The 26066-nt window shown below is 56.6% G+C and overlaps 1 protein-coding gene across 3 annotated transcripts in view; it reads right to left on the bottom strand.

The window, feature by feature from the left end:
• Positions 1-26066, bottom strand: part of XYLT1 (xylosyltransferase 1) — a 257946-nt gene that overhangs the window by 31093 nt on the left and 200787 nt on the right. For all 3 annotated transcript variants that reach the window (XM_079120851.1, XM_079120850.1, XM_079120852.1), the window contains one exon: positions 4529-4609. In XM_079120851.1, the coding sequence (XP_078976977.1) occupies positions 4529-4609 (81 nt within the window). The remainder of the gene's footprint in view (positions 1-4528; positions 4610-26066) is intronic.

Here is a 26066-nt window from a genome sequence, read left to right as displayed (position 1 = left end):
CATCATCATCATCACCATCACCACCACCATCATCACCATCACCACCATCATCACCATCACCACCACCACCATCATCACCATCACCACCATCACCACCACCACCATCATCACCATCATCACCATCACCACCACCACCATCATCACCATCATCACTATCACCACCAACACCATCACCATCATCACCATCATCATCATCACCATCACCATCATCACCATCACCATCATCACCACCATCATCAGCTGCCTGTGCACAGCTAACTGTTCCCAGAGTTTATATTAACCCAGTTAATTCCTGCAATAACTCAACAGGGTTGGCATTATTAGCATCATTCCCATTTTTCAGATGAGGAAACCGAGACACAGATAACTGACGTAACTGACCCAAGGTCACACACACAGCGAGTGCCGGGAGCTGGCGCGTGCACCCTGACGCTCTGGCTTCAGAGCTGGCATTCCTAACTTCTGTGCTCGGGCCTTACGCAGCGTCTGTGGGAAAGCCCCTTCTATTTTCCTCTAAGCCAACTTTAAATAGCTGTTTTTGAAAACTTGGCTCTAATCTAAGCATAATATTCATAAAATCGCAGACGAGATGGAATGATTACATAAACGTTTGGTGCTACACATAAGATCAATATCTAATTTTCATTGTCCGCCCACTTACAAATGACCCCAAAGGATTTTACACATCCCTGGTCCACCATGAGCGCGTTTTGAAAATGCTGGTTCTGGGAAAAGAGAAAGACCTGTCTCCGCCCGTGTAAGAAAGGGCCCCGTTTCAGGTTAGCGGGACTCTGCTCTTCCGTTGGTACACGCCCGGAACCTCAAACTGCACTGACTCTCGGGCATCACTGATCGTGGGGCGATGAGCGAACACAGGCCTCGAGGTCAAACTGAGCCAGGTTCACGGAGCCCCGGTTCAGTGCCCACCCGCCACTCACTAGCCACGGGACCTGGAGCAGGTTAAAGCAAGTCTCCTCAGTTGCGCTCCTTTCTAAAATGGAGGAACAGCTGCCAAGTGAGGTGGGGATGAGATAACATGCTCACAAGCACCAGCTCAGTGGCCTCCTGTGACCAGCCACCAGCACTCAGTCCCCCCGTCTGGGTCTCGACCCGGCAGCCGGGCAAAGCCGACTGCTCTCACCTCCCTGCCACGCAGCGTCCCAGGGCTGCGCCTGGGGCCCTGAGGCTGGGGGCCCCGAGGGGACTGCGCACCCTGCCACTCACTCCACGCAGTTCCTTAAACCGTGAACACCACTCTGCCCTTCCTGGAACCCCAGGATGGTCAGGACGGACGGGGCAGCGGTAACGCACCCATTTGCCTCCGTGCCGTCTCTCCGCAGAGGGAGCTGAAGTCCTCGTTGTCTGCTAAAGGCTGGGGACGGGGACGGAAGGTCAGTGGTGCTGTTAGGCGCTGGGTGGAAACGGAAGCAGAGGTACCCTGTGGCCTCTTCTGCATCCCACTGCTCGTGTTTGTCCCGCCCCCTCTTTCTGTCTTTCAAGCTCTCAGCTTTCTCATTTCCTCTTACAAGGACTGTTCCAGAAGCACAGAATCCTAGACTGGGAAGGGGCTTTGCAGACCACCTCCTTCAACTCCCCTGTATGTTAGAGGAAGAAAAACCCTCAGAGAAGCAGTGTGGCTGCCTTAACGTCACACAGCATGTCCAGGAAGGCAGGACTAGCACACAAAGGGACCTTATTAATGGGGATGAGAAGTTGGGCCTCTGTGAACACACCTGGGCATGTGTCTGACCCTGACCTAGCTGAGTGAACTCAATCAAGTCGCTTCATCTCTCTGAGCCTCAGTTTCCTTATCTGTAAATTGAGATGACTTATTTAGCTGGCAGTAGTCACTACCTGGAGCTGGAAAATTAAATAAACACACAAGAAAACAAACCCAATAGAGAGTCTGGGCTGGATGGTGTTGTGTGAGCTGCTTGATCCAGCCGTACCTGAGGCCAGCCCAAAGTTTCAATTACATGATCTCATCACTTTCTTTAACCTTACACAGGTTTGAACTGGGTTTTTGTCATTTTCCACCACACGGTTCTTGCCGACATAGCCGCAATGAGACCCAGCTCTGCACCTTGGGAGAGCTGGTGGAAGATGGGCTGTGGACAGCCTGTTCACACAGGAAGTGAGGGCCTGGCCGAGCAAGGAGCGAGAGCAGAGGAGGCAGCTTGGTGCACTAAGTCACCGCGGAAGCCTCCTGCCCTGACTCGCGGACGGCAGAGAATCCCTGTGGGCCTCAGCAGCGCTGGAGGCTTGTGAGCCACTCTGGCCAGGGAGCTTTGTCCAGGGGTTTGGAGGCGTGGGCCACATCTCAGCCTGAGCGTTTACCCTGCCCCCGCCATCTGGGCGCCACCTGTCAACAACCGCTGTGACCCGTTAGATGGGACTACTCACCCCCTCAGGCACGGTTCTGGCCTGTTCGCCACCTGCTTCTTCTCCCAGAAACATTTTAGTTCCATGCTTATCCCAACAAGGACGTCACCTCCACCATCACCAGCACCACCATCACCTCCATCACCATCATCACCACCATCACCATCACCACCATCACCTCCACCATTGTCATGGGTATTTACTGTGCCAAATGCTGTACAGACCCCATCTCGCTGAGTCCTCCCCGCAACCCCGTAAGTGTAGGCCTGTTGGTGTTCTCTGCACAGGTAAGGGAAGAGGTTCAGACAGGTGAAGCCCCCTGCCCAATGCAGCACAGCTAGGCAGAGCAGATCCGACGTCCAGCACAGAAAGGGACACCTCACAGCCTGAGACTAACTGTGCTGTCCCCAGTTCCCAGCAGAGAGCCGGGCAAACAGGCTCAGGGACTACGTACTGACGGGGCAAAACCTCAGCGCGGGGCGGAGGGACTCAGACCTGCGCTGGTGAACTGAGGCCGGGCTCCTTCCCCAGACGCAGCCTCGACCTCACCTCCGCACGACACGCGCGGCTTGGAGGGGGCAGTCACGGTGGCTCTGTTCTTCCCGGCCCTCCTGGCCTGGACAGGCGGGGAACGCGTGCGCGCAGCGCGGACCGGGCACCCTCAAGCCCGGGAGCTCCTGGCGGTGTAGCGGAGGCCGGCGACGTGGGCGGGCACCATGCGCCAGAGGCGCGGGGTGAACTCAGTTAACACTCAGGGAGACAAAGCGACACCAGGATTCTGGAAGAATGTCGAAGGCTTGGGATGTGGAGGTCATGGCTCGATGTGGCGCCATGCTGGGGATACGCAAGAAAACTGAGCCACAGGACCAGCCAAGGGGACACCTCCACTCGCGGGGGGGCAGAGAAAATCTAAGCAGGGATAGCGGCCGTGCAGGGCCAGGCTGGGGCAGCAGACAGGTGAGGACCGGGTGACCTGCTGAAGACGGGCTTGCCTAAGAGCTGGGCACTATCTACCACGAGAACATTCAGGCAGTGCCAGGACCGTTGGGGTTTTCAAGACTAGCTGGAAATCTGGATTTTCATGGGAAATATTACTGGCTTTTTTTTTTTTTTTTTTTTTTTCTTGGTACAAGGGATTAAACCCAGGGTGCTTGACCACCGAACCACATCCCCCCCCCCCCCCAGCTCTTTTTATTTATTTATTTTTTATTTTGAAACAGGATCTCACTGAGTTTCTTAGGCCCTCCCTAAGTTGCTGAGGCTGGCCTCAAACTTGCAATCCTCCTGCCTCAGCCTCCAGAGCCGCTGGGATTACAGTGCACCACCACGCCTGGTGAGACTCCTGTCTTTACATGGAGCTATTAATTTTCAAATAAAACACCTGAATTAAAACAAAGCAAACCGAAACACCAAAAGAGTCCAACAGCCCGTTAACAAGCTACCAGGTCCCTGAGCTGCCAGGTACGCCGCCTTCCGTGGCAGAACTCAGCTGTCTCCTACAGGGGGCGCTCAAGACCGCATCACCTCTGGCCGATCTGCCTCTGGAGAGCTATTTTCTGGACCAGGCTCACTTTCACGGAGGGAGCCATCCTGGATCCAGGTCGGGGTTCTGGAGACTCCAATCCCTGCCGACATCTTGGAGAGCAGCAGGAGGTAGTGGGGAGGACACAGGGCTGGGAGCCGGGCCTCTGGGCTCAACTCCAGCTGGCAGGAGACTCCTCCCTGCCAGGCAGTGAATTCCTGGGGAGTCAGCTGCTGGACCCGTTTAGTGCTGGAGCAGCACCTGGCACTCAGCTGGCACTTGGTGAGTCACTGGCTGGCTGTCTGAACGACCGAGGCCTCAGTCTTCCCATCAGCACAATGGGAATGGACCGTGGCTGCCCTGCCCAAAGGGTCGTCGTGACGACAGATTCACAAAGATGCTTTGGGGAGAAAAGCTAGACAGGGCTGTGGCACGAGGAACACTGTGCTATCTCTGTCCCTTGTGGACAGGAGGGGCCACTTCAGGTCCTGCCCAGGATGGCCATAGCCTCCCTCCGCCAGCCTCAACTTATCTCCGGTTGCATCGAGCCAGTCTGGAAGGAAGCCCCCCAGTCGTCAGACTTTGCATTTCTGCTCTGCGCAGGGGGAGGGGACAATGTGCTACCTTGCATTGTCGCGGCCGTGTGACTTCAGGAAATTCATGTCTCGGTATCGGGAGAGAAACGCCACCAGCTGGTCATTCGTCCTGCGGAAATAAATGGAGAGGAAAGTCAGGGTCCTCCGGGGGACTATGGAGACTTTGGTCTTGGCTCCCTCCTGGGCCACGGAATCCAGGTCTCGCTGTGTCACCCTGCCCAACACCGCCTGTCCTGATCACCAATCTGGTAAGGTGTCCTCTTTATGGTCCTACCCCTGCATTTGAATGGCTGTCTGGCAGCTCTCTCCCATGCGCTCCACTGTCCTGAGAGCTCCTGGAGAACAGTCATTGCATGTGACAGGTTTTAGAATCTCCAGGGCTCAGCACTGGGCTTGGCAACCACCAGTGTGCAGCCTGATGCAAAATACAGGGTGGCCCCAGGACCTTTGCACGCACTGTCCCTGGGAGATTTTGCTGTGTATCTTCCCTTTGCTGGCCTGCTCTTTTCAACCAGGTTTTCCAAATGTCACCTCTCCGGAGAGGCCTTTTCTGGCCACTTGACCTTAAGTAGCACCCACCTCCTCCTCCCTCCCTCATCACACCCCCTTGATTGTTATTATTTTGTCACCATCTGCCTCCCATACAAGGTGAGCAGCACCAGGACAGCACCTAGGTGTGGTTTATCACTGGCACATAGTAGGAGCTACTTCCATGTCCGATGAATGAATGAATGAACGAATCGCCGGGCGCTGAGTTTGCATGGACTCCTTTGGCTGCCCCCGGGGCAACGAAGGCCTCGGGAATGAATGGAAACCGCGTCCTCCGTAACCACTGGGCTACTGATTGAGAGAGCTTTAAAAAAATATGCCATGCAATACAAACGGATGACATCGTTCCCAGCATTGTTATCCCAAATTTACCGCCATCAATCTCGGCACCAGCAGTGTAGTCACAGCTAATCAGCTTGTGCATACAGCTGTGACAGTATTTTAAAAGGCAGTCACACAGGTCTCCATCTGCCAGAAACGCAGTCGCCTCTTCCGCTGAATAAACCCAAACAGGTAAACGGTGCTGATGTGACAGGTCCTTTATCACCAGGCTGTCTGCGCGGAGCGTTCTGCTCAGAAGGAAGGGGTTAAGCATCGTCTGGAGTTGGGAGAAAGCGTAGGCGGTGCAAAGGAAGGAGGCTAGACCCTCCAGAAGCTTGACAGTGCTGTACAAAGTGAAGACTCGGCACCAGAAGCAGAAGGATCTGGAAAGAGATCCCAGCAGTGCTGCTAAGTCAGCTGTGTGTCCACGGATAAGCCATGATCCTCTCTGGATGGCGGTTGAGGTTTAAACACGCAGAGCACATAGTAGGTCCTACCCGCCCCCCCACCAATGAATAAGGGCACGCATGGGAAGGGCATACAGTAGGTGCACCGTACGTGCGCGCTGCCTGCTCCTTCTGCCTCCGGCGCCCTGCGCCCCTCCTTCACATCCTCGAGACTCCGCAGTCTCGCCACTGAGCCCCTGCGCTCCCATTGGACGCCGCGTGTTGACCCGCTCAGAACTCCGGCAGGGGTGGGTGGCACCGAGCGGCTGGGCGATGCGGCAGTGAAACCAGCCTGCCCACGTCCCGGCCCGTTCCTGAAATAAACCCGATTCCGAGCCTGCCGAGCGCCCCGCGTGTCTGCGGAGAGGTACATCCGTCACCCGGGCTCGGGGCTGAGCCGGCCGCCGGCCCACAGGGACAGGACGCGCGGGACGCGCGTGCAGGGACCCACGTGCCCGCTCAGCCGTGCGCCCCCGCCTGCGCCAGCCCCAGTGCCTGCCAGGGCACAGCCTGCTGGGCCTCGCACCGGGCACCTGTCGCTGGCCAAAGGACAGGGGCTTGAAGGAGCGGCTGGGAGGAGAGGAGACTAAATCAACCTATGTAAAAAAAATTCAAACCATGTCCCTTTCCCAGACACAAAGAGGCCCTCTCCATCTCCGCCCTCGGCAGCTCCTATTTACCAACCCCTCGCCACTCTCTGCGACAGTTCATTATTGTCGTTCTGATGAATACGGGACAAGTTAACCTCTGAATGGGTCCCCGGCACTGGGAATAATAAACAGGGGCCTCTCTGCGGGGGGGACTGCCGGGCCAGGCGGGCTCTGCGCCCCCTCTCCCGGAGCCTCCTGCCTCCCAGGGTCAGCCGCTGCGGCTCCATTTGGCAACCCCAGAAAGCGGCTTTCAGGGTCTGAGCTGGGGCTATTTTCACATTTACCGCTTCACCGAGTCCCCATCTGACGGGGATGAATAGGCATTTAGCGAATTTACTTAGCGATGCTTCCACATGAAATCGTCTCAAAAGATGACATCTTGGGGGAGGGGCTGCGGTTTCCAGGCCTGGAGCTCGTGGATGAAGCCCCCTTTCAAAGCTGAGCACCATGAACTCAGCCCAGGATCTTGCTGGATTGGCTCCTCCGGTGGGGCCAGGGGACCCCTGCTTCCCCTGCTCCCTCTGGGTAAACTGCCTGCTCTGGATGCCGGAGGCTGGGCCTCCCCAGCCCCTCTCCAGAAGGAGTCGGAATTCGGCTGGGGACCAAGTTCTCCTGCGCTGCTTTCAGACGCCTGTCGATAATTGCCTCCATAATATTTAGTTCTCTCTAAATAATTAGCAGCTCGCGATCTGTTGACATTTTATCCGGTTCCAGTCACTTGCCCCCTCTCCCACTCACACACATTTCTCACTCCTTCTTGCTGGCTGAGTCATGTGCCAAGTGATTCCCATGGCTCACTGCTGGGACCTGTCTCTTCTATTCCCTTCTAACTTTGGCGGAACGGATGAGAAGTCAGGCTTTTTATTTCTCGGCAGTTCCTCTATCTCCTGGGGGAAACGGGGACCCATAGCTGCAACCGTCAGAGCCACAGGGAAATCTTGGCTGAAATAAGTAATAAATAAATAAATGCTGAAAGAATCCTACTGGGAACCTTAGGGGCATCTCAGCTGAAAGAGGCGAATACGTGAGTAATAAAATAAGCCATTTATCGAACATCTACTAAGTCCTAGGCCTCATGATAGACTCTTGCTGCATCTAATTGCACCTGATGTTCTCAGGTGTTATAAAATGTGCGCTTCATTCCCATTTAACGGACTGGGCGGCTGAGACTCAGAGGAGCCATCTGTGGGGGGAAAGGGCAGACCGGGATTGGAACCTACCACTCAGGGTCGAAGCTGGTTCACTTTGCTGCTGGACGGTTTCTGCAAATGCCAGAGAAGGAACGAGCAGGTGGATGCATGAATTCCATCCCATGTGCATGAGAAAGTTCCAGGGTCGCTAATGTCTCCCGAGTCACAGTCGGGTCTGCAGACCAGCTGCGGTTGGGTCTCAGGCCCCACCCAAGACCTATGAGTTAAACTTTGCTTTTTAATGAGATTCCTGGGGGATGTGCGCCCTCTCAAGACAAAGAAGCTCTGCTGTACATCAAGGATGGATGTTGGGAGTTAATTCTCTTCTTCCCGTCTCCTTCTGCTCCCCGTGGCCTCTTGCGGAGAACCCAGTCTTGGAGCAAGTTATTTCAGCTCCACAGTCACGAGCCCAGCGGCCGGAGTGTCAGCTGGAGTCATGCGGGGAAGACCCGGGCCGCGGGCCTGGGGGAGGAGGTGAGCCCTTGACCGACGTCAGCCGCTATGCAGTGGGATCACTGCCGTCTTGAGTATTAGATGCCTTGGATCTCATGAACCAGGGAGAGCAGCGGAGTCCCGACCTGATCTGAACTTGGAAGGCTCTCTGTGCATGAGGCCCAGGGATGTTCTTTGGAGCTCAGAGTGGGAGGCGCCCCAGGGAAGCTCCGTCTCCAGGCTGGTGTCCAGTTGGAAGCTGGCTCCCCGTGGGTCAGGTGACAGCCTGGGGAATGGAGACCTAAGAGGAGGGGTGGCTCTCGGGTCCCCCAGCAGACGGGAGCCCAGGCTTCTGCAGGGAGGGTGCTCCAGGCGTACAGGGTCACAGCAAGGCGGGGCCTGTCTGCTGGCACCTGGGCCAGCACACGGAGAGGCTGGGCCACCCGGGCTGCAGGGGGCAGCGCCCAGCTCAGAGCGGCTGCACTCCTCGGGCCGTCCTGCCCAGCCTCCCCGTGCAGGGTGCTGAGAAGGGCCTGCCGGAGCCCCCGCGGGGACGAAGGGCTCCAGCCAAGCCGGCACAGGATGTCTGTGAACGTCGGGATTCAGGATCCAGTGCCTGGCACTGCCAGACGTGTGCGGACCATGGCATACTGGGCTGGCCCTGGGGACCACGGCACACTGGCCATCGGACAGCAGAAACCGTGTGACCGGCGGAGGATGGGGGCAACCGTGTGACCATCGGAGGATGGGGGCTGGACGGAGGTGGGCAGACTGAGACGCGTGGGGTGAGGCACCTTGGATCTGAGCTCAGAGGGGACTCTCTGGGGATCCCCAGCCTCCCCTCTAGTGCGCCCACCGTCCCCACGGTGGGGACGCTCCATGTGACTATCTCTCTAGCTTCATCCTCAGCAGCAACATCCATGGTGGTTGACCTACTGTTTTCTGATTTTTCATCGTGGTAAAACAACACATAGTAAAAATGACCACCTTGACCCTTGGTGGGCACAGAGTCAGTGCCAACCACCCCAGAGCTCTTTTTGCATTTTGGCAAATGGAGGCTGATCAACAATGGCTCTCCATTCCTCCCTTTCTGGACCCCGGCAACTATGGTTCTCCTCTCTATCTGGATGATTGTGACTCTCCTGGAGACTTTGCTTAACTCTACAGGATTTGTCTCCCATGCACGGCTTGTCCTGGCCCACTCATGTTGAAGCATGTGTGCTTTCCTTTTCAAGGCTGAATAGTATTCCAATCTGCTATCCCTCCCCCTTAGGCATATGGGATTCTCCCACAAGGATACCTGAAAAGCAGTAACGATCACTAGTCCGCATACTTTCTAAATCCACCAGGTCCTCAAGGGCCTATCCAGAAGGCTCAACAGTCCTGGTTTCCTGAAAGTTCACAGAATATTTGTTTTAAAATTGGATCGTCCTCGGCAAGACAAGATGAGTTGTGGGTCCAGGCATGTGGATCCATGGAGGGATGTGTCATCACAGGAAAAATGTCACACCCCACAGGGGTAGAAAGCTTTTCTCTCTATGAAGAACCCAAGTGCACAGAAAAGCAGGCTGGTGGGGGGCTCCTTGTGAGTCTTTCCTAGGCTTTTAAAGTCATTACGGAAGCCTGTTCAGATTAGGAACTGAACACCAGCAATAGCAACAGCCACGACAGTGGCCCCAGCAAGCGGCCGGGGATCCTTCTGGAACACGAGTCTGGTGGTATCGCCTCCCGCCCTTCCTCTCCTTCAGTGGAGGACCATACCAACTCCTTGGCAGGGCGCAGAGGCTGGTCACCTGCTGGCCCTGTCGACTCCATCTTCGGAACGACTCAGCGTCCTGTGCTTTCCTAACTCAGCGTTTGCCAGGTCTGTCTGCTCCTGGGTGGCGTGACTTCCCACTTCTGACAGGCCAGGCTCTGTGCCAAAGCCCCGGAACAGCAGAAGAAGGGACGGCAGTGGCCCCTGCCCCTGTCCTCAAGTAGCGCCCGTATGTCGGGGGAGGCAGACAGACGGGTAGGTCCCTGTGACCCGGGTGAGACCGAGAGCTCAGGGGAGGCCAATGCCAAGCAGCCTGGGGAAGGGGGGGACAGTCCCTCCTCCATGCAGGCAGGCAGCAAATGTCAAAGCCACCTGGGTGACAAAGCCAATCGCGTTAACCGATGCGCCTTCAGTTACAGAGGAGAGCTGCACAGCTCGGAAAGGGTACCTGGCGTTGGGGGGGCAGGGAGTCACTTCTGGGGGCCTCGCTCCTCCTGGAACCCTGGTGCGACCCCATCTCTCCTTTCAAACACGCGCAGCCGGTCCCAGGCAGCTGCTCTGACGTAGGTCAGCCAGAGCCCAGGACCCGCCAGCCCCTCCTCAAGGTGGCCGGCGTGGAAAGGGAGCTGAGGAGTCAGCACCTGGTGGCCACAGGGTGTCCCATCAGAAGCGAGAAGGAAGCCGCCACGCGCACACATGACTGCACGTGAACTCGATCCGATTACCTTTGGGTTCTCTGCAATCGGAGGGTGCTCAGGTGCCACGGGGCATCTCGAATGGGCAGAACGTTCGGTTGGCCAGGTCCCGCATGCCCATGTGACAATCGATGATCGCCTTTGATTTGATCTGGTCCCTTCTGGAGGACACCCAAAGACGGGATCTGAAGAGGGAACGCGCCTGCGACAGAGGCTTCCTGGAGAGATGGTGGGCGTTCCCCTCCGACCTCCGTCCCTGTCTTGCTGAGTGTTTAAAATGGTCCCTTAGACTCGCTGAGCCTTCGTTTTTCTAATCTGCCAAATGGAGCAAGGACGGCGTCTGAGTCGCCCTGTGTCCTGGGTGCGGCCCACACGTGGCTGAGGCCACAGCTGGCGCTGGGCAAAGAGAGATCGGAGGGAAGGTCGTATTCTTTGCTGGAAATGCAGAAGCGGGTGCTGCCCTGGCCCGGCCTCTTCTGATTTTGCGCACCTGTGTTCCCGGCCTGTGTGCTCGAGTCCTGTGACGGCAGGCTACCCGAGGGCCCTGTGTCCCTCAAATGTCCATCACAGGCCTGGAACGTGACAGGCTCCATCAGCCTTATGCCCGTTTCTCTTTGGGTCCCCACGTCCAGCCAGGGGGACCGATGGTGGTCACTCAGCCCAGGTGCATGTCCTTCCTCCTAACGTTCCCTAGGCTGGGAACTCACTTCCCACAGCTTTGCTCGATCAGCTCCTACAAAGGTCAGTTCCATGTCAGTTCATCTGGGAGGGACAGGAGTTTAAATGACCATTAAACAACACCGAACTGTATCGATAAGCTCCACTTTCTCTGAGTTTATAATTGAGAACGGATTTTTCTCCACCCTTACACTCCCCTGGGTCTGTTCCAATAGTGGCCAAGATCAATATGGCAGTAATTCATCCATTTCCACGTCACCACAAAGATGTCCTGAATGCACCGACCTTCATGTGTTGGAATCTGAAGTGGCTGAGACGGCGCCGAGATCAGAGGAGCCGTTCAAGTCGCAGCGTAAGGAGCTACTGGCAGTGTGGCCTTGGGTGGGTCATGCGGCTACCGGATGCTCACTGACGGCCTCACCTTTAAAGCTGGGGGTGGGAACACCATCTTCGCCGCAGAGCTGCTCGAAGACTTAATGGAATAAGAGAATTAATTAACTGTTGCCTGCAGATGAAAACCCCAGCTCACACAGAAACTGGTACCAGAAATGGGGTCCTAAATGTCAGATGGGAAAAGAACAGGGGTCTCCTACAGGTTGGGCAGCCGGGCCCACGGAATGCTAGAAGGTTGCTTATGGTCACTGTCACTGTTTTTATTACTGCTTCTCCAGGACCGGGGTCTGGGCCGTGCTAGGGCGCTGCCCAGCGAGGATCTCGACTGCCAGAACTTCAGGGCCGGGTGGTTTGGACTGCAGCCTGGGTGGGCTGGAGGTCCAAGGACAGCGACGGTGCTCACAGACTCCTCCTCCCTGGGCGCCTGCCAGATCCGCTCACCGGCTGCACGGAAGCAAGGTCAGAAAGCACCGCCAAGCAGACAGGAAACAAGCCCTGTGGCTGCCCCTGCAAACGCCAGGCTGGCACGGCTCCTGGCCTGAGAGATCCCCGCAGGCTCAGCACATGCCGCGGACAGCGCGTGTCCCACCCACAGGTTCCCAGGGCTGTCTGCCTATCTCAGGTCGGATGAGAGATGTGAAAAGATCAGACTGGGCAGAGGACGCAGGCCCTGGGGAGGTAATTTGCCGATTCCCCGGGACCTAAAAGTGTTTTACGAGAGAATTTGTCACATAGCTTAGGGGTTTCCAGACTGCGTGTGGGGGAGCTTCTGGGGCCTCGGGTCGCCCATGGACGCCTCTTCATGGGGGGCTCGATGGACATTTCATACAAGAAGTTAGGAGCTTCAAAACCAAGGCTCAAAAACCATTAGCAACAATGGCCATTCGACACCCCCGTTCTTTCCTGAGAAGAGGCAGAGGAGCGCCTTGGTGCCTCCTAATCACGGGAACCAGGCCCTGCCACGTCTCGGAGGTACGGTGAGGATCAGGGAGCTGGGTGGGCTGGGGTTGCCAGCCCTGGTGCCCAGGGCACAGGCGACACGTGAGGAGTCTCGGCGGCGTCACACCGGGCCTGTGAATCAAGCTTCCTTCCCCGCCCTCCGCCCCTCCCTGCCTCTTCTCCTGCCCATCTGCTCAAGCTCTGGAACTGCTTGGACGCGTCCTTCCTCAGTGCTGCGCGGCTCCTGCGATGCCCGGACCCCGCGAGCTCCGTTGGCTCTCCTGGGACGTGGGTTTCCGCCTCTTTGACAGGTCCGCTCTGACATAAGCAGGCGATGAGCCTTTCTGATGTGTCCAAACCCCTGCTGGTTTCCAACTGCAGGTGTGAATCTTGCTTTTCCAGCCACCGGTACCATTTGAGTCAGATGGGTCCGTTTCAGCGCGGACTCAAAACCCTGCTGACTGTCCGTGACCAGACGCCCTGCGCCTCGGGCACGGCTCTCATGGACGGGAACGCCGGTCCCTTTCCAGAGGTGTTTGCCTAGGGTGAGACCCCAGCCCTGCTCCCTGATGTCTCTACGGTGACTGATGCAACGCTTACTAACAACAACAAAAACCCATTATTCACAAATGCCACCTGCAGTCCTACCCAAGACCTGGGGACATGAGCCATGCCAGAAGACGCTGCTGGTGCGCAGTCACTGATCACTGGTGGATTACTGTCTGTCTGGCTCCCTGAGTACTTCAGTGGCTGCACCGTAAAACAGGATCGTGTTCGAAATTGCCAAGCAGGACGTGTGACAGATAAGGGCTCGTGTGTATTCTGTCCACAAAATCCCTATCAGCAAGGAGTTATGTTATACCTAGGAGTTGGGTTCAAGATGCTGGGAAACAGGGACAACTGAGACTAAGTCCCTGCAAGAACTGGACCCTGGTGTCCCCAGGAGGTCCTGGGTTAGTTTTTTCCCCCACACATCAGAAGCAGTGTTAGTCACGCGTCATGCTCTCAAACGTCAAGAACACAGTCACACGGATCATGTGCTTCGCTCTGGGGATCCAGTGAGGAATCCAGTCGAGAAAGGCTGGGCTAGCTCAGAGCTCACACGTAACAGCTGCTCGACGCACAGCGACGGATGTCGCATGAGCTCCCCAAGGCGGTGCCAGGTTCCTGAAATGGAATTTCCAAATTCATATCGAATCCCTTTCACGCTAAGGTGAGTACACAGACAGGCCCAGTTGAGATGAGCCCGGATGAGTGACAGCCTGACGTGTCACTGAGCTCTGCAGGGACGTTGCTCAGCCTCAGGTGACCTGGGTTTGGAGTCTGGCTCTACTGCTTCCTTGTGGTGGCTTTTCCCTCTAACCCTCGGTGCCTGGTGGGAGCTGGCCAAAGACGCGATGAGATTGTGTGCATGGACGCTGACTAGTGCCTGCCCCCCTCCCCCATGCTGCTGGACTGACAGCCGCTGTCACTGTCTCTGAGGGAGGGAGAGGGCGGGCTAGCTTCCCCCGTGCAGGGCGCTACAACATGCAGCCTCCAGAGAGTTCCAGCAGGGAGCTGAGTTTGGGGGATGCTATAGGTAAGAGCGGGAGAAAAAGACCTGAGACCAGCCTCTCTGGTTGGTTCCTCTGGAAGGCCCCGAAGCGCTGAGGCTGGCCATGAAAAGAAATCCACCACAGAAGCTGGAGTCCTCCTCTTTTCTTTCTTTATCCTTTCACTATTTCTTTCCTTTCTCTCCTAAGTAGCTGGACAACATATATTAAAAAAGTCCTCCTACTACTTAAACTAGTTGAAAGATTGTGTTCAAACAAAAGTTGTATATGAATATTCACAGTGGCACTCTTCAGAAAGGGCAACAGCCCAAAATCTGTCGATGGATGAGTGGATAAACAAATTGTGGTATATCCACACAGTGGAATACTACGCATCCATGAAATGGAATGAAATTTTAAAAAATGATATAACAGGGATCAGTCTGGAATACAGTATGCTCTGTGAAAGAAGCAAAATACTACAAAATACTACATGTTATACAACTCTATTAATACAAAATACCCAGAGTCAGCCAATCCGTGGAAACGACAAGCAGATTGGTGGTTGCCTCGTCACCCTTTTGGGGTGATTAAAATACCTGTAATGGAGATGACATCATGGCGAATGTGCTGATACTAGGGGTACGTTTTATGTTGTGGGCATTTTGCAACCATAGAAAGGTCTTAGTTGAATCTGAAATTTTCATACTGAAAAAAAGAAAGGCCATCATAATGTAACCATGACAATAACGGGGGTTGGTATGGCATCTAAGTTTTATATGTGCTCTGGCGAATCCTCACAACCACCCCAGGAGGTAGGCAGCGACAGCTCTGTTTGATAATGGAGCAAACAACAGAGCTTCTCCAAGTGTGGGTGGCCCTGGGCACGAGGGTGCTGCAGCCCCCGCCTCCCGTCCTCCCAGGGGGTGGGAGCAGGCGGGCCTCAGAAGAGCCGCGAGGTGGAGGAATTGCCCGGGCCGCAGGGGACCTGCAGGCGCAGCAGAGCAGAGGGCTCTCCGGCCTGCGGGCTCCCACCTGGGACTCCTCTAGCTCTGTGCAGCCGCCTCCAGCTCCGTGGAGGAGTGGCTGGTCTCACCTCAGGGTCCTGGGAACCTGGCCTGGCTCCTGGCTCTTTTGGGATCGACCCTCTGGCTCTCTGTACTGTTTCCGCTGTGGAGACACAATCTGAAAACGTCCCCAGCAGAACCTCTTAGGGGAAGAGCACACCTTTCCTCCGGCCCTCCATCCAGGAATAAGCCCGAACGCTTTCATCATTGTGGAGCTTCAAGAATGCAACACAGGACCAGCGACCTTACTGCTGGGAGGAATAAAAGATGGTGGTCACTGCAGTCCCGTGGGGTCATCAGGGAGAGCCACTGGGCGCTGTTGGCTCCTTCAGTCCTTACTGCACCAGGCACTGAAGGATGATGGGAAGCAGGGCAGACATCACCCCTGCACGCGGTGACCTGTCAGTCATTAGCTGCCGAGTACCTTCTCTGTACTGGGCAGGGTGCCTCCGGTTTCACAGCTTAGTCCTCCCCGCAAAGGCCGAGGCAGGTCACTGCGAGGGCTCCCACTTTACAGATGGGAAGACAGAGGCACAGAGAGGCCAAGCTATTTGCCAAGGTTGCACAGTCTGTGAATGGGTCAGACATCTCCCCTAACTTCACACACACTTTCAATCCCTTTGCTGCACTTTCTGGAAGGCTGGAGCCCTGGAAAACACCTGTGAAACAGATGGCCGACTTCTGGAGCCAACTTGCGATACCCCTCCAAAAAACCCAGGGACCTGTGGCCCAAGAATCCCAGATGCTGTAGCAAAACAGGGAGAAGTCAGCCTGTAGGAAGCCTGAGCTACAATGCATGGCTGCGCTACCGCCCTGCTCTCGCAGGCTGGTGCCGTACCCCTTTCCTTCCTTCCTTCTCCCCACTGCCCAGCAGGTGATAGGAACTAGAACAATGTCACTACGGTACTTTAATAAAAAAAAAAAAAAAACTTTTCAAAGACTTCCTGATGCATTTAGGGCAAACCTGGGTTCCTAATGTGGCTCTCGGGGTTCCAGATAATCTGGCCCCACCTCCTCCTCCTGCACCATTCCACTGGCCCATCCCCTTACCACACCCTGTCCGCACCGCGTCTTTTCATCTGCTGTCTGAGTTCTACGCTCTCCTACCTCAGGACCTTTGCACACCTTTGCCCGGACACCTCTCTTTCCACCCGATTTTTCATTCAAGTTCATTTCCCCCTTTTTTCAATTCTCAGCTCAAAGGTACTTCTCCAGGGAAGTTTCTCTGACCTCTTAGAATAGAAGAGGTTATATGCATGTTATTTTCCCGCATGAGAGGCATGTAAATTTCCTTCCTAAAAATTTCATGAAGATGTAATTATTTAATGGCCTAATCAGTATCTTCCTCAAGGTCAGAGATGGTACGATATCCTATTGGCAGCTGTACCCTCAGGTCCTAGCACCTGGTACGCTGTAGCCTTCCAACAAGCGAGTGTCGACCGACCACCTGGCTTGAGCGATCAGTCATGAGACCCTGAAGCTGATATTTCATTGAGACACCTTTTGTGATCATCGCCTTGGCTAAAATTTTCTCTCCTTCTTCAAAATGACAATTTGGCAGACTCCTGAGACAAATGACAGGCGGGGACACATGTCTAGGCGAAATGTTGGTAGGGAACCAGACGCATGGGGTCAACCAGATTTTTGGAAGAGAACAGGGGCCTGTGTGGGTCCCTCTGGGAACATGGAGACTCAGCGGGCATGAGGCGTTAGTCGGGAACTTGTCTGGACAGTCATGGAAAGATGCTTTGGGGGCGAGAAGTCTTGGGTAAGGGCTGAACTCAGTGAGTCTCGGGGGTCAAGGTCATTAGCCTTTTGGATTCAGATTGAGGAAGGGGGTGCGGGTTGAGGGACAGGAACTCGGAGCACAGGCATCACGCGGGGAAGGCCAAGTGGACGGCAGAGACACAGGCGCCCTGGCCGGGGCACTCGCTCAGGGAGCAGGAGAGGCCTGCAGTGTTACACAATAAGCAAACGGTCTGTCCCTTCTCGGTGGATGCTGGCCAGGCAAGTGTGTCACATGTGCTCCTGAGCTCAGGAGCGGGACAGGCCTGCCACGGGCACTGAGGGATGGTTAACAGAAGCTGGTGCTCTGTGGGGTTCAGCTACCCCGGCTGGTGGGAGCCCCGGCAGGGGCAGGGCACGGGGGCCACAGGTCCTGGGAATCATGACCCACGTTCTCTGTCCAGGGTCCTGAAATCCGAGCCCCTGAGGGGATCCCAAGCTGGACGGGGGTTGACGGGAACACCTGGGGTAACTAGGAAAGGCCACACCTAGGAAGATGGGTGGGTGGGTCAGGGGCTGGGTTTGCAGAGGTGGCACTGAAATGCCAGAGAGCTGGTGGAAGGGTCTGGAGCAGGGTTCCGCAGACAGGGCCTGTTCCCACAGGTGGAGGTTCCCAGGAACAGCGTAGGACCCGCCCGTGTGCATCGTCCACGACCGCACCCAGATCCGGCCGCAACGCTGGAGTTGCATCGTGACAGAACCACAGGCCCTCCAAACTGCAAATACGCTCTCTGTCCCCTGATCAAAAACCCTGCGCGCCCGCCCCCGTAGGAGCGTCTCTTTGGGGTTATTCCTGGGCCTCCCCCACAACCTCCTGGCAGGTCCACCTCGTCCGGGTGACTTCCCGGCCCACCGCCTTCCAGGCTGTCGCTTTCTTTATACCTCTGAACCCAACATATTCCCCTCCACTTACCCTTCCTGCTGATTCCCAGCACCCAGCAAACAGCGGGCGTGCATACAGCAGGCATCCCATAAAGACTTGCTGAATGACTGAAGAGCGACTTACCGCTGCACTGTGACTTTGTGAGAATTCCTTATTCAAAGCAACTATTTTAAAAAAGGAAAGCAAGGGCTGGGCACACTCGTTTTGCCGTCTGTGTGTTAATACAGGGGAAGAGTGACATTTTCAACAGTGGCCGGCACGTTACTTCCAATCACTTGAGGATCCCTGGCTTACTGTCAAGGACATGGGTGAGTTTGAACCTGAGTTCTGGGTCCGGGCGGGTGGCCCGTCCTCAGGTCCCTTCTCCGTAAGTGGGGATGGTAAGGTCCCAGCTCGCCAGATGGTCCAGAGGTTGAGCGACATCCTGGGAAGCGCTTAGCACTCCGCACACGCTCAGGGCCCAGTGAGCCACGGTGGGGACCTCGGGAGGGGCCTGACGCCCGTCGCTCAGTCCACGACACAGCAGCATCCCTCAGTGCCGCAGCCTTGCTCTCCACAAAACCCATCGGGGCCACCGCCCCTGCTGCTAAGCGGTTCACGGCATCCTGGCAAAGCCATTTGGATGAATGGGACTCTCGAGCTGTAGGTGACCAGAGAATGCATTGTTTAAAGTGACTTGTTAGAAGCTTCCCGAGGGTGGCCAACTTTTAAATAAGATTGACTCTGTAATCAAAACCTGCCTGGCCTTAAACCAGATCCCAGCATGCCGAAGAGCACGTCGTATCGAGAGCGGGTGGTGGTGTTGGCGCCCCTGGCTTGCTCCGCCAAGGAATGCTGAGTGACGAGCTTCATTAAGCCGCGCCGAGGAGAGGCTTCTCGGAAGGAAGAAGGACCCCGAGGCAGGCCGGGGCCCTCCGGGCACGGTTTCTAATTCTTTCTAAGCAAGGAAACAAAGCCCCCAGCTGCACTGCACCTCACCCCCACCCTGGGGACATGGCCAGCACCCCCGATGGCCTTCTGGTGCCTGTTTACCGCTGTGCAATGAACCCTCGTGGGATGAATCCACCATGCAGAAGGCACGGTTTTGCTTTTGCTTTGAGACAGTCACACACTTCGGGGGTCAGCAGCCACTCGTTTCTCATTGCGTATGCGTGAGGCTGATATTTAGATGAACGAGAGTCCCACGGGCCACCAGCAGTTGGCCAGTTAGGGGAGGGGCCCAGGGAATCTGAGATGCAGAGGGAACAGGATTAGCTGTCCCAGTGTGGGACAGCTGGTCCCTGGGTCTGTGCTTAGAGCAAACACGGTTATCAAAGTGCCAGAGAGGGCGTGGCCCAGGCTGGCCTTGGTCGCCGCGGGTGGGGTTTGTGGTCTCCTGTGGTGGGCTTCTCCCGCTGGGTCCCCTGCTTACGCAAACTGCTGGTCGGCCCGTCCTGCGAGGTGGCTGAGGCAGAGAGCAGAGCTCGGCAGGCCCCTGGGCTTGCGTTCCAATCCCGGCTCAGCTGCTGTCCTGCCGTGTGACCTTGGGCAGGTCACCCGAGCTGGCTGGCTGCAGGTCAGGGGACCCTGGAGCTCAGGCTGCACGTGTCTGCTCCTCCGTGTTGCTGGACAGCTCGCACCTCCTGGGTTCTCAGGAGCGGTGGGGCACCGTGAGTGGACAGCTGGGGTCTGGAATGACCTGGCAGGTGCGTCGGGAGCTGCCGCTGGAGACCAGGTGCCCCCGCAGGGGGCTGCAGGCCAGGCTGACCCCCACCAGCTACGATACCCCAGCTGATTCCTTGACTTCTCTCAGCCTCATTTTCCTCATCCACAAAGTGGGATGAAGTGACAGGATCCACCCTCTGAGGTGGCCACGAGGTGACGCGGGATAAGGCGTGGAAGTCACCGGGCTAAGGATCCCATGCCCAGTAACAACTCGAGGAATGTTGGCCAGTGTGACCTGCTTCTGGAGAGTGGCGGCTCTTACGGGGTTTCCCAGGCATCTGCCTGGAGGCCACTTCTGACCACTGGCCATGCTGGGTAATGGTGGCACATGCGGCAAGGGAAAGGAAACAAGTAAATCATTTTTCAAAAACCCAGTTTCTGTTTGTACACAAAATGATTGGGCCTTAACTCTGCCCCTTGGGCTCATCCAGATCTCGGCCATTATCCATAAAGAAGGGTAGGAGCATGCTTCCTTGTCCTTCTTGACCTTCCAGAGCTCGCTGCCCCTCCAGAATGCACTTGGAAACCGCCCCCACCTGTGGCTGGGTGGGAGGGTGGGCAGCAGATCAGGCTCTGTGGCGGGGATCACCCACCTCCTGGACTGTCCAGATTCCCAGGATGCACCTGGAGTGCGTGCCCAGCACGCACGCCAGCCCTCTCTTTGTCTACTGGGGGCACAGCGACCTGGAAGAAGGCTTGGCTTTGCCAAGAGCAAACACGCTGCAGGCACTGGGAGAGAGACGTCAGGGCTGGAAGTGTCGCACCCACACCAGGAGCTGCTGCCGAGAGACAGAGCTGCGAGGTCTGGGAGGGAGGAGGGAGGAAGAAGATACTGCAAAATCCAACACACCAGCAACCGGATCTGGTGGGACCTTCAGCAGAGGGTGGAGACCACGTTTGAATCTCTCTTCTTTTGGTAAAAGGGAGTGAATTCTTTCGAATGGGAGCATTTCAGCTCACTTTCCATCACCCGGAAAGTTCTACCCGCTGGCACTGGTGTGGAGCACTGCCTGGCTTCCCAGAGGACAGGAGCAGTGAGGGAACAAGGTGAGGGGCTGTCTCTGCTCCCTTGAGTCTCACGTCCCCTGGCCCACAGAACATAGGACTCAGGAGAGATCCATTGCCTCTGTTTCCCCAGGAATTCGCATCTTCCTTTCAGAAGAGAGAGAAGGAGAAAGCAGGGATACCAAGTCCAAAGCCATCAGACAACATGGCGGGCGCGTTCAGGACGGATGGTGGCACTGGTGGCACCCGTGGATGAAAAGGGCCTGCCTTTTGTTCTGTAGCCTTTCAGACTGATTTTGTGAACTCCCCTGTATTCTTCCAGAAACTTCCATCCTGATCACCGGGAGCCAGGATGGTGGTCTGAACTGATGGGACCGCTGTGGCTTTCTGAGGGACCTGGAGGCTCCCTGCTGCGTCTCATGGACACTCCAGCCCCGCCCCATTTGTCCAGTGGATGTTTGGGGTCAGCCTTGGCCTCCAGGAAACACAAAGAGCCGTCTGACCTAAAATATAGCTCAGGAGACCCAGAACAGCTGGCAAGAGAGAGCCAACTGCATTTCCACAGAAGCAGGAGCAGGCTGTCAGCTTGAAAAATAACAGGTCTGGGGATGTGTTTATTTTGTTATGAGATGCAAACCAAACCGTCAACAGCATAATTACTGGCGTGTTTTTCCAGTTGCCCGGGAGCCGCGGCCTGGGCAGGAGCACCCTCAGACGCTGGCACGATCTGGGCGGAGTGATCGCCGGATGGCTCGGTCCCAGGGGCCTTGGGGTCTCAGGACGGAGGGCATGCATCTGCGCGCTTCTCAACGCACAAGTGGATCAGAGGCTGAGGAAGCAGAGGTGGTCATGCCCACCATCGGGGTGTTGGCCCCCAACATGGCTTCCCACCCACGCTGAGGCCGAGGCCGACAGTGCTGTGTCTCTCTAGTTCTGTGAGGAATCCCCGCCCCCCTTCTCTCTCTCTCTCTCTCGCCCGCCCAGGTGTGGTTTCCAGCCCTGCAGTATGTATTCTAGCTCCGTGGGAAGCTTAGAGATTCTTGCCGCCCCCGAGGAGCCTGGCCTCTGTCTGGGTGGAGAACCACCCAGAACCCTGCTTTTGAGAGGGTCTTTGTTGCGGTTGGCAGATGCTCAGGAAATGGCCTCGGAGAAGCTCTGGCCTGCTTCCAGGGTCTGGCTTGGACCAGCGTCCACTTGGGGACACAGAGGGCTCAGGCCATCCTCACAGGGCAGGCTGAGGGGAGGGGGTCTGGCCTGGGTGGGGACAGACTGCACGAGAGAGTTGCCAGCGTCACCTTTCGAAGGTGCAGGGTCTGGATGTGCCTCTGGCTCACGAGCAGCCCCTGCCTCTCCTGGGTGCTCCGGGCTGGTCCACTTCAGAGGCGGGGACTGAGCACAAGGACCCTGGGTACCCTGCTCAAGCTGCCTTGACTCTGCAGAAACACGTTGCGGTCTCCTGAACGGGCTGTCTGCGCAGGTGTGGGGCCCTGGTCCCCAAACAGAAGGCGGCTGCCTGGCTGTGCGTGACTCTGGGACTAACTGGCCGTCTGGATTCTGCAGTTCAGGATAGCTTCCGGGACGCAGGCCTTGGCCAGGCTAGGAGAGGACAGCAGGCCCAGTGGACCTGGTTCTGGGGTCACCAGAGCTACTCCCTCTACCTGGCCTCCCCTCTCCTATTTGGATCCCTTCCCTACTTTTCCCCCATGGCCACCAAAGTGATCTCTCAGAAATGCCGTAAGATTGCTCGCCCTTAAAACCTCCCAGCTCGTGGGCCGAGATTCCACCATCAGATCTAAATAAAGTCTGCGCACGGCTGGGCGTACCTGTCTCACCTGCAGGAGGGCAACAGAGTCTCCAACGTGCCAGGGCCCCTCTACCCCAGGGCCTTTGCCCATGCCACCCCTCCTCTGGGAATATTCCCCTGGCATCCTCCGGCATACCTGCTATTAACTGCTACACATCATGAGCATCTCAGGTCACATGCTGCTTCTTGGGAGGCACCCACACCCATTCAGGGAAGACTCACTGAGTGCCCCTTCCCTGGGGAGCACCCGCCTCCCTCTGCAATGAGGCATTCAATCCTGTGGTCGTTCTGATTAATGTCCCTGTCCTCCTAGTACTAACGACGCCGTTGCGTGGATGGGCCTTACTGTGGGCAAAGCCCTCGACAGACACCAGCCTGTTTAACCATCAAAGCAACCAGAGTGGGTATTGCTCTTATCATCTCCATTTTACAGATGAAGAACCGGAGGCCTGGAAGTCATAAGAGATGTGCCTGAGTTCAAGTTCACACAGCTCGTTAACAAAGGAGATGGGATTTGAGCCCAGGGGTCCTGCCCTCCACCACTGAGGTGAGGACGGACTGGGGGCTCTTCCTCACCACTGCATACTGGAGCCCAGCGGCTGACCCCTAGCAGGTGCTCGGCTAGTGTCGGAAGGGGCCCTGGCTCCTGAAATCTCCTGGGGGCAGGGAGGAGTCTCCGGCTGGCCTCGCCGGCAGGCTGAGCTCCCCCAAGGTACCCTCAGGGGCCTGGATGGTGGAAGAAGGAGGCGAGGAGGGAGACTGGGATCCAAGCCCAGCCTTCCAGGGTTCCATCTTTGACTCCCCACTTTCCCCAGCCAACCGGAATCGCCAGGCGCTCCTTTCCTGGTCAGCTGAGCCCAGGGGCTAGAACAAGGCAGGGAAGGGCCAAGCTGAAGGGGAAGGCCCCCAGGCCCTGGGGCACCCCTCACCCTACCCTGCCACGACTCATGGGGCTCAGCGAACGGGGTTCTGGAGGGTCCAACACAAGTGCCTTTGGTTTCATTCCCTCCCATGGCCGACCCGGAGTCCACTGCGCCTGGTTCCCCGGCTTCACGAACAGAATACACTGAATAAAGCCATCACGCATCTGAGGCGGGACCTGGAACTGGAAAACATCCATTTCCATCCATACCCGGCTCCAGCCAGAGCCTCCACGGGCCAGGAAGTCGTGCCCGGCGGAGCAGGCAGGCCCCGGGTCCAGAACCTTCCAAAGGCAGGAAGATTCTGACACCCGCGCGTGGCTCGTCTCAGGCGTGCCGTCTTCGGAGCCTGCTTTTCCCACGCTGGAGAGAGACGTGAGTTCAAGAACCGGTTTCCGACTCTTTTAACTCTAACCAGGGGAAACGGGGGGAGCAACCGAGGTCGTGGCCACTGCCAGAGGAACAGCCAGGGTTCACCAGCCGTGGAGCATCCGGCCAAGAGGGGCGCCTGCCGGGCCACGTGAAGGTCATGCTCATCGTAAGGTGGAAGAGCTGAGATGCAGGACACGGAGCGACCTAGGCCAGTTCTCACGGCTGTGGCTGGCCGAGCCTGAAGCCGGGCTGTCCGAGTCCAGGGCCTACCCAGGTGACCAGTAAGCCAGCAGCTCTTTACCACTTAAGAGGAAGAACCTGGATGCTCAGCGAGGGCCGGGCGGGGACCCTGGGGGGCGACGTCAAAGCACAGAGCAGCTCAGAGCGGAGCCTCGGCTCTTCTGCCCTTGGAGACCACCCCCCACCGGGCTCCTCAGGGTCTGCCTGGGGCACTGCCGCCCCTTCCAGCAGGCTCCCCAGTTGGCTCCTCCTTCCCGGGATGGGAGCAGTAGTGCTTTTGGGGGCTGCAGATGGAGCGGCAGATGGGGAGTGAAAACCGATCCGAGTCGCCCAGGATGGAATCGCTCATCTGCAAACTTCATATGTTTTCGGGCGGGCGGCTCTGCGAAGACAGCGGCAGGAGGAGCCAGCGACTCTTGAGGTGTGAGGCCGTGAGGCTGGTGGGCCGGACAGCACCATGGCGGGACGTCAGGGAGAGAGCCAGCAAGGGCCAGGCAGACCCGAGGCCCGCGTAGCCGGAGCAGCACTCTGAGAGGCTGCAGACCAGGGGACTGTCCCGTGGATCCCAAAGTGGGACGGGCATGGTCGGAGCGAGGATTTCTGGGATCCTCGGAGGGATAGGAGATGCGACTTTGTATGTAGCTTAGGTGTAAACAGTTGGTATGTGCTGAGCAGCTTCCAAGTGTCTGACACCGTACGTTCCACTGTGACGTCTCAATGGCATTCCCTGGCTAGCTCAGGGTCTGGTGGCATCTGGGCTGGGCAGAGCTGGACTCCTCCAGGTGATGCAGCCTTGGACTCATGAGCAGAACAACACAGCACCTCTAGGGGGCAGCAGTGTGCAGCCCACCTGGCCTCCACAGGTCTCAGGCAGAATGAGGCCCGGCCCCAGGCCAACATGACCTCGGGGAGCCTCCCATGAACGTCTGGAGGAGGAGGAGGCAGCATGTGGGAACCTTGACCACAGCTCCTCATTCCCGGAGACAACAGGTGACCTCCCACTGCCTGCCCTTGGTCATCCCAGCTGCAGGGAGGTCTAACCACTGACCCGCCCAGCCATGGGCTCCAGGGCCTGGACTATTCCCTTCTGTTTGCTAGGCGGCTGGGGACCTGCCAGCCAGTGTGAGCCTGCTGATTTTGCCAAGAGACTGACTTCCAGCAGAAAGAGCCCCTGCAACGCAGTGGACAGCACTGGTTCTGAACCTGGCTCCACCAGGCCCTCAGCACAAGCCCTGGGCTCAGTCTGCCCATCTGTGGCCAGGCTTGCGGTGAGGGGTGAAGGAGGACCTGCCACATTAGCTGCTATGCATAGCGTTTGGGGGCATTTCTGACCTTAGTCCTTTCCTGGAAGATGGAGAGAGTTTTCACCTCCGCTCTGTGCTCTGTAATTGTCTCCTCACTCTTTTTTATTTATTATGCTCCATTCATTTTTTAAATCTCTCAAATGCAGTAAGTTCATCTCTGACCCCCATGATGCCCAGGTTCTTCCCTCTATCAGAAATGGTGGCTCTCAGCTGGAGGCGACTTGGGCCCCAGGGGACACTCATCACTGTCTGGAGATGTGTGGGTTTGCATGAGTGGGCAGGGTGTGCTCTTGGCAACTAGTGGGCAGAGACCAGAGATGTTGCTAAACACCCCACAATGCACAGGACAGCCCCAATGAAAAGTGCCATCCATCAACAGGCATCAACGGGGCCGGGGCTGGGAGATCCTGGTCTGGGATGATCTTTATTGTTTCCCCGTTGATCAGTCCCTTCTGGTCTGCAGTTCTCAGTGCAAAGCTGGACATCCCCAGGTCTTTCTGATCTCCTGCTTATGCCCCTGATCCTGCTGATGTCTCTCTCTCTCTCTTGATCATCTGACTCCTTCTTCCCAACTAGGCAAGTGCTCCATGAGGCAGGGGAGAAGTAGAAGCTGCTTTTGTTTGCAATTCCCCAACAGAGCTTAGCATAGTAGTTGCTCAATAAATGTTGACTAAATGAAAATTCACGGTAAGTAAAAGTCTGCCGGCAACACTTTTAAACCATTCCCTTTATCCCTGTTAGTCTGTGAACAAAAGAAAACAGGCATATCTTGTTCAAAAGTGACCAGAGATTGTGCTTCCCTCTTACCCCTACAACGTCTGGAGCCTCCCAGCAGATGAGCCCAGGGACAGGGAGAGGAACCCAGGACCAGGCTAGGAAGGAGAAAGAAGCCATTTCCAGC

This window comes from Sciurus vulgaris (genome assembly GCF_902686455.1).
Source record: "Sciurus vulgaris genome assembly, chromosome: 18".
Lineage (NCBI taxonomy): Eukaryota > Metazoa > Chordata > Mammalia > Rodentia > Sciuridae > Sciurus > Sciurus vulgaris.
This window is presented reverse-complemented; position numbering and strand designations above follow the sequence as displayed.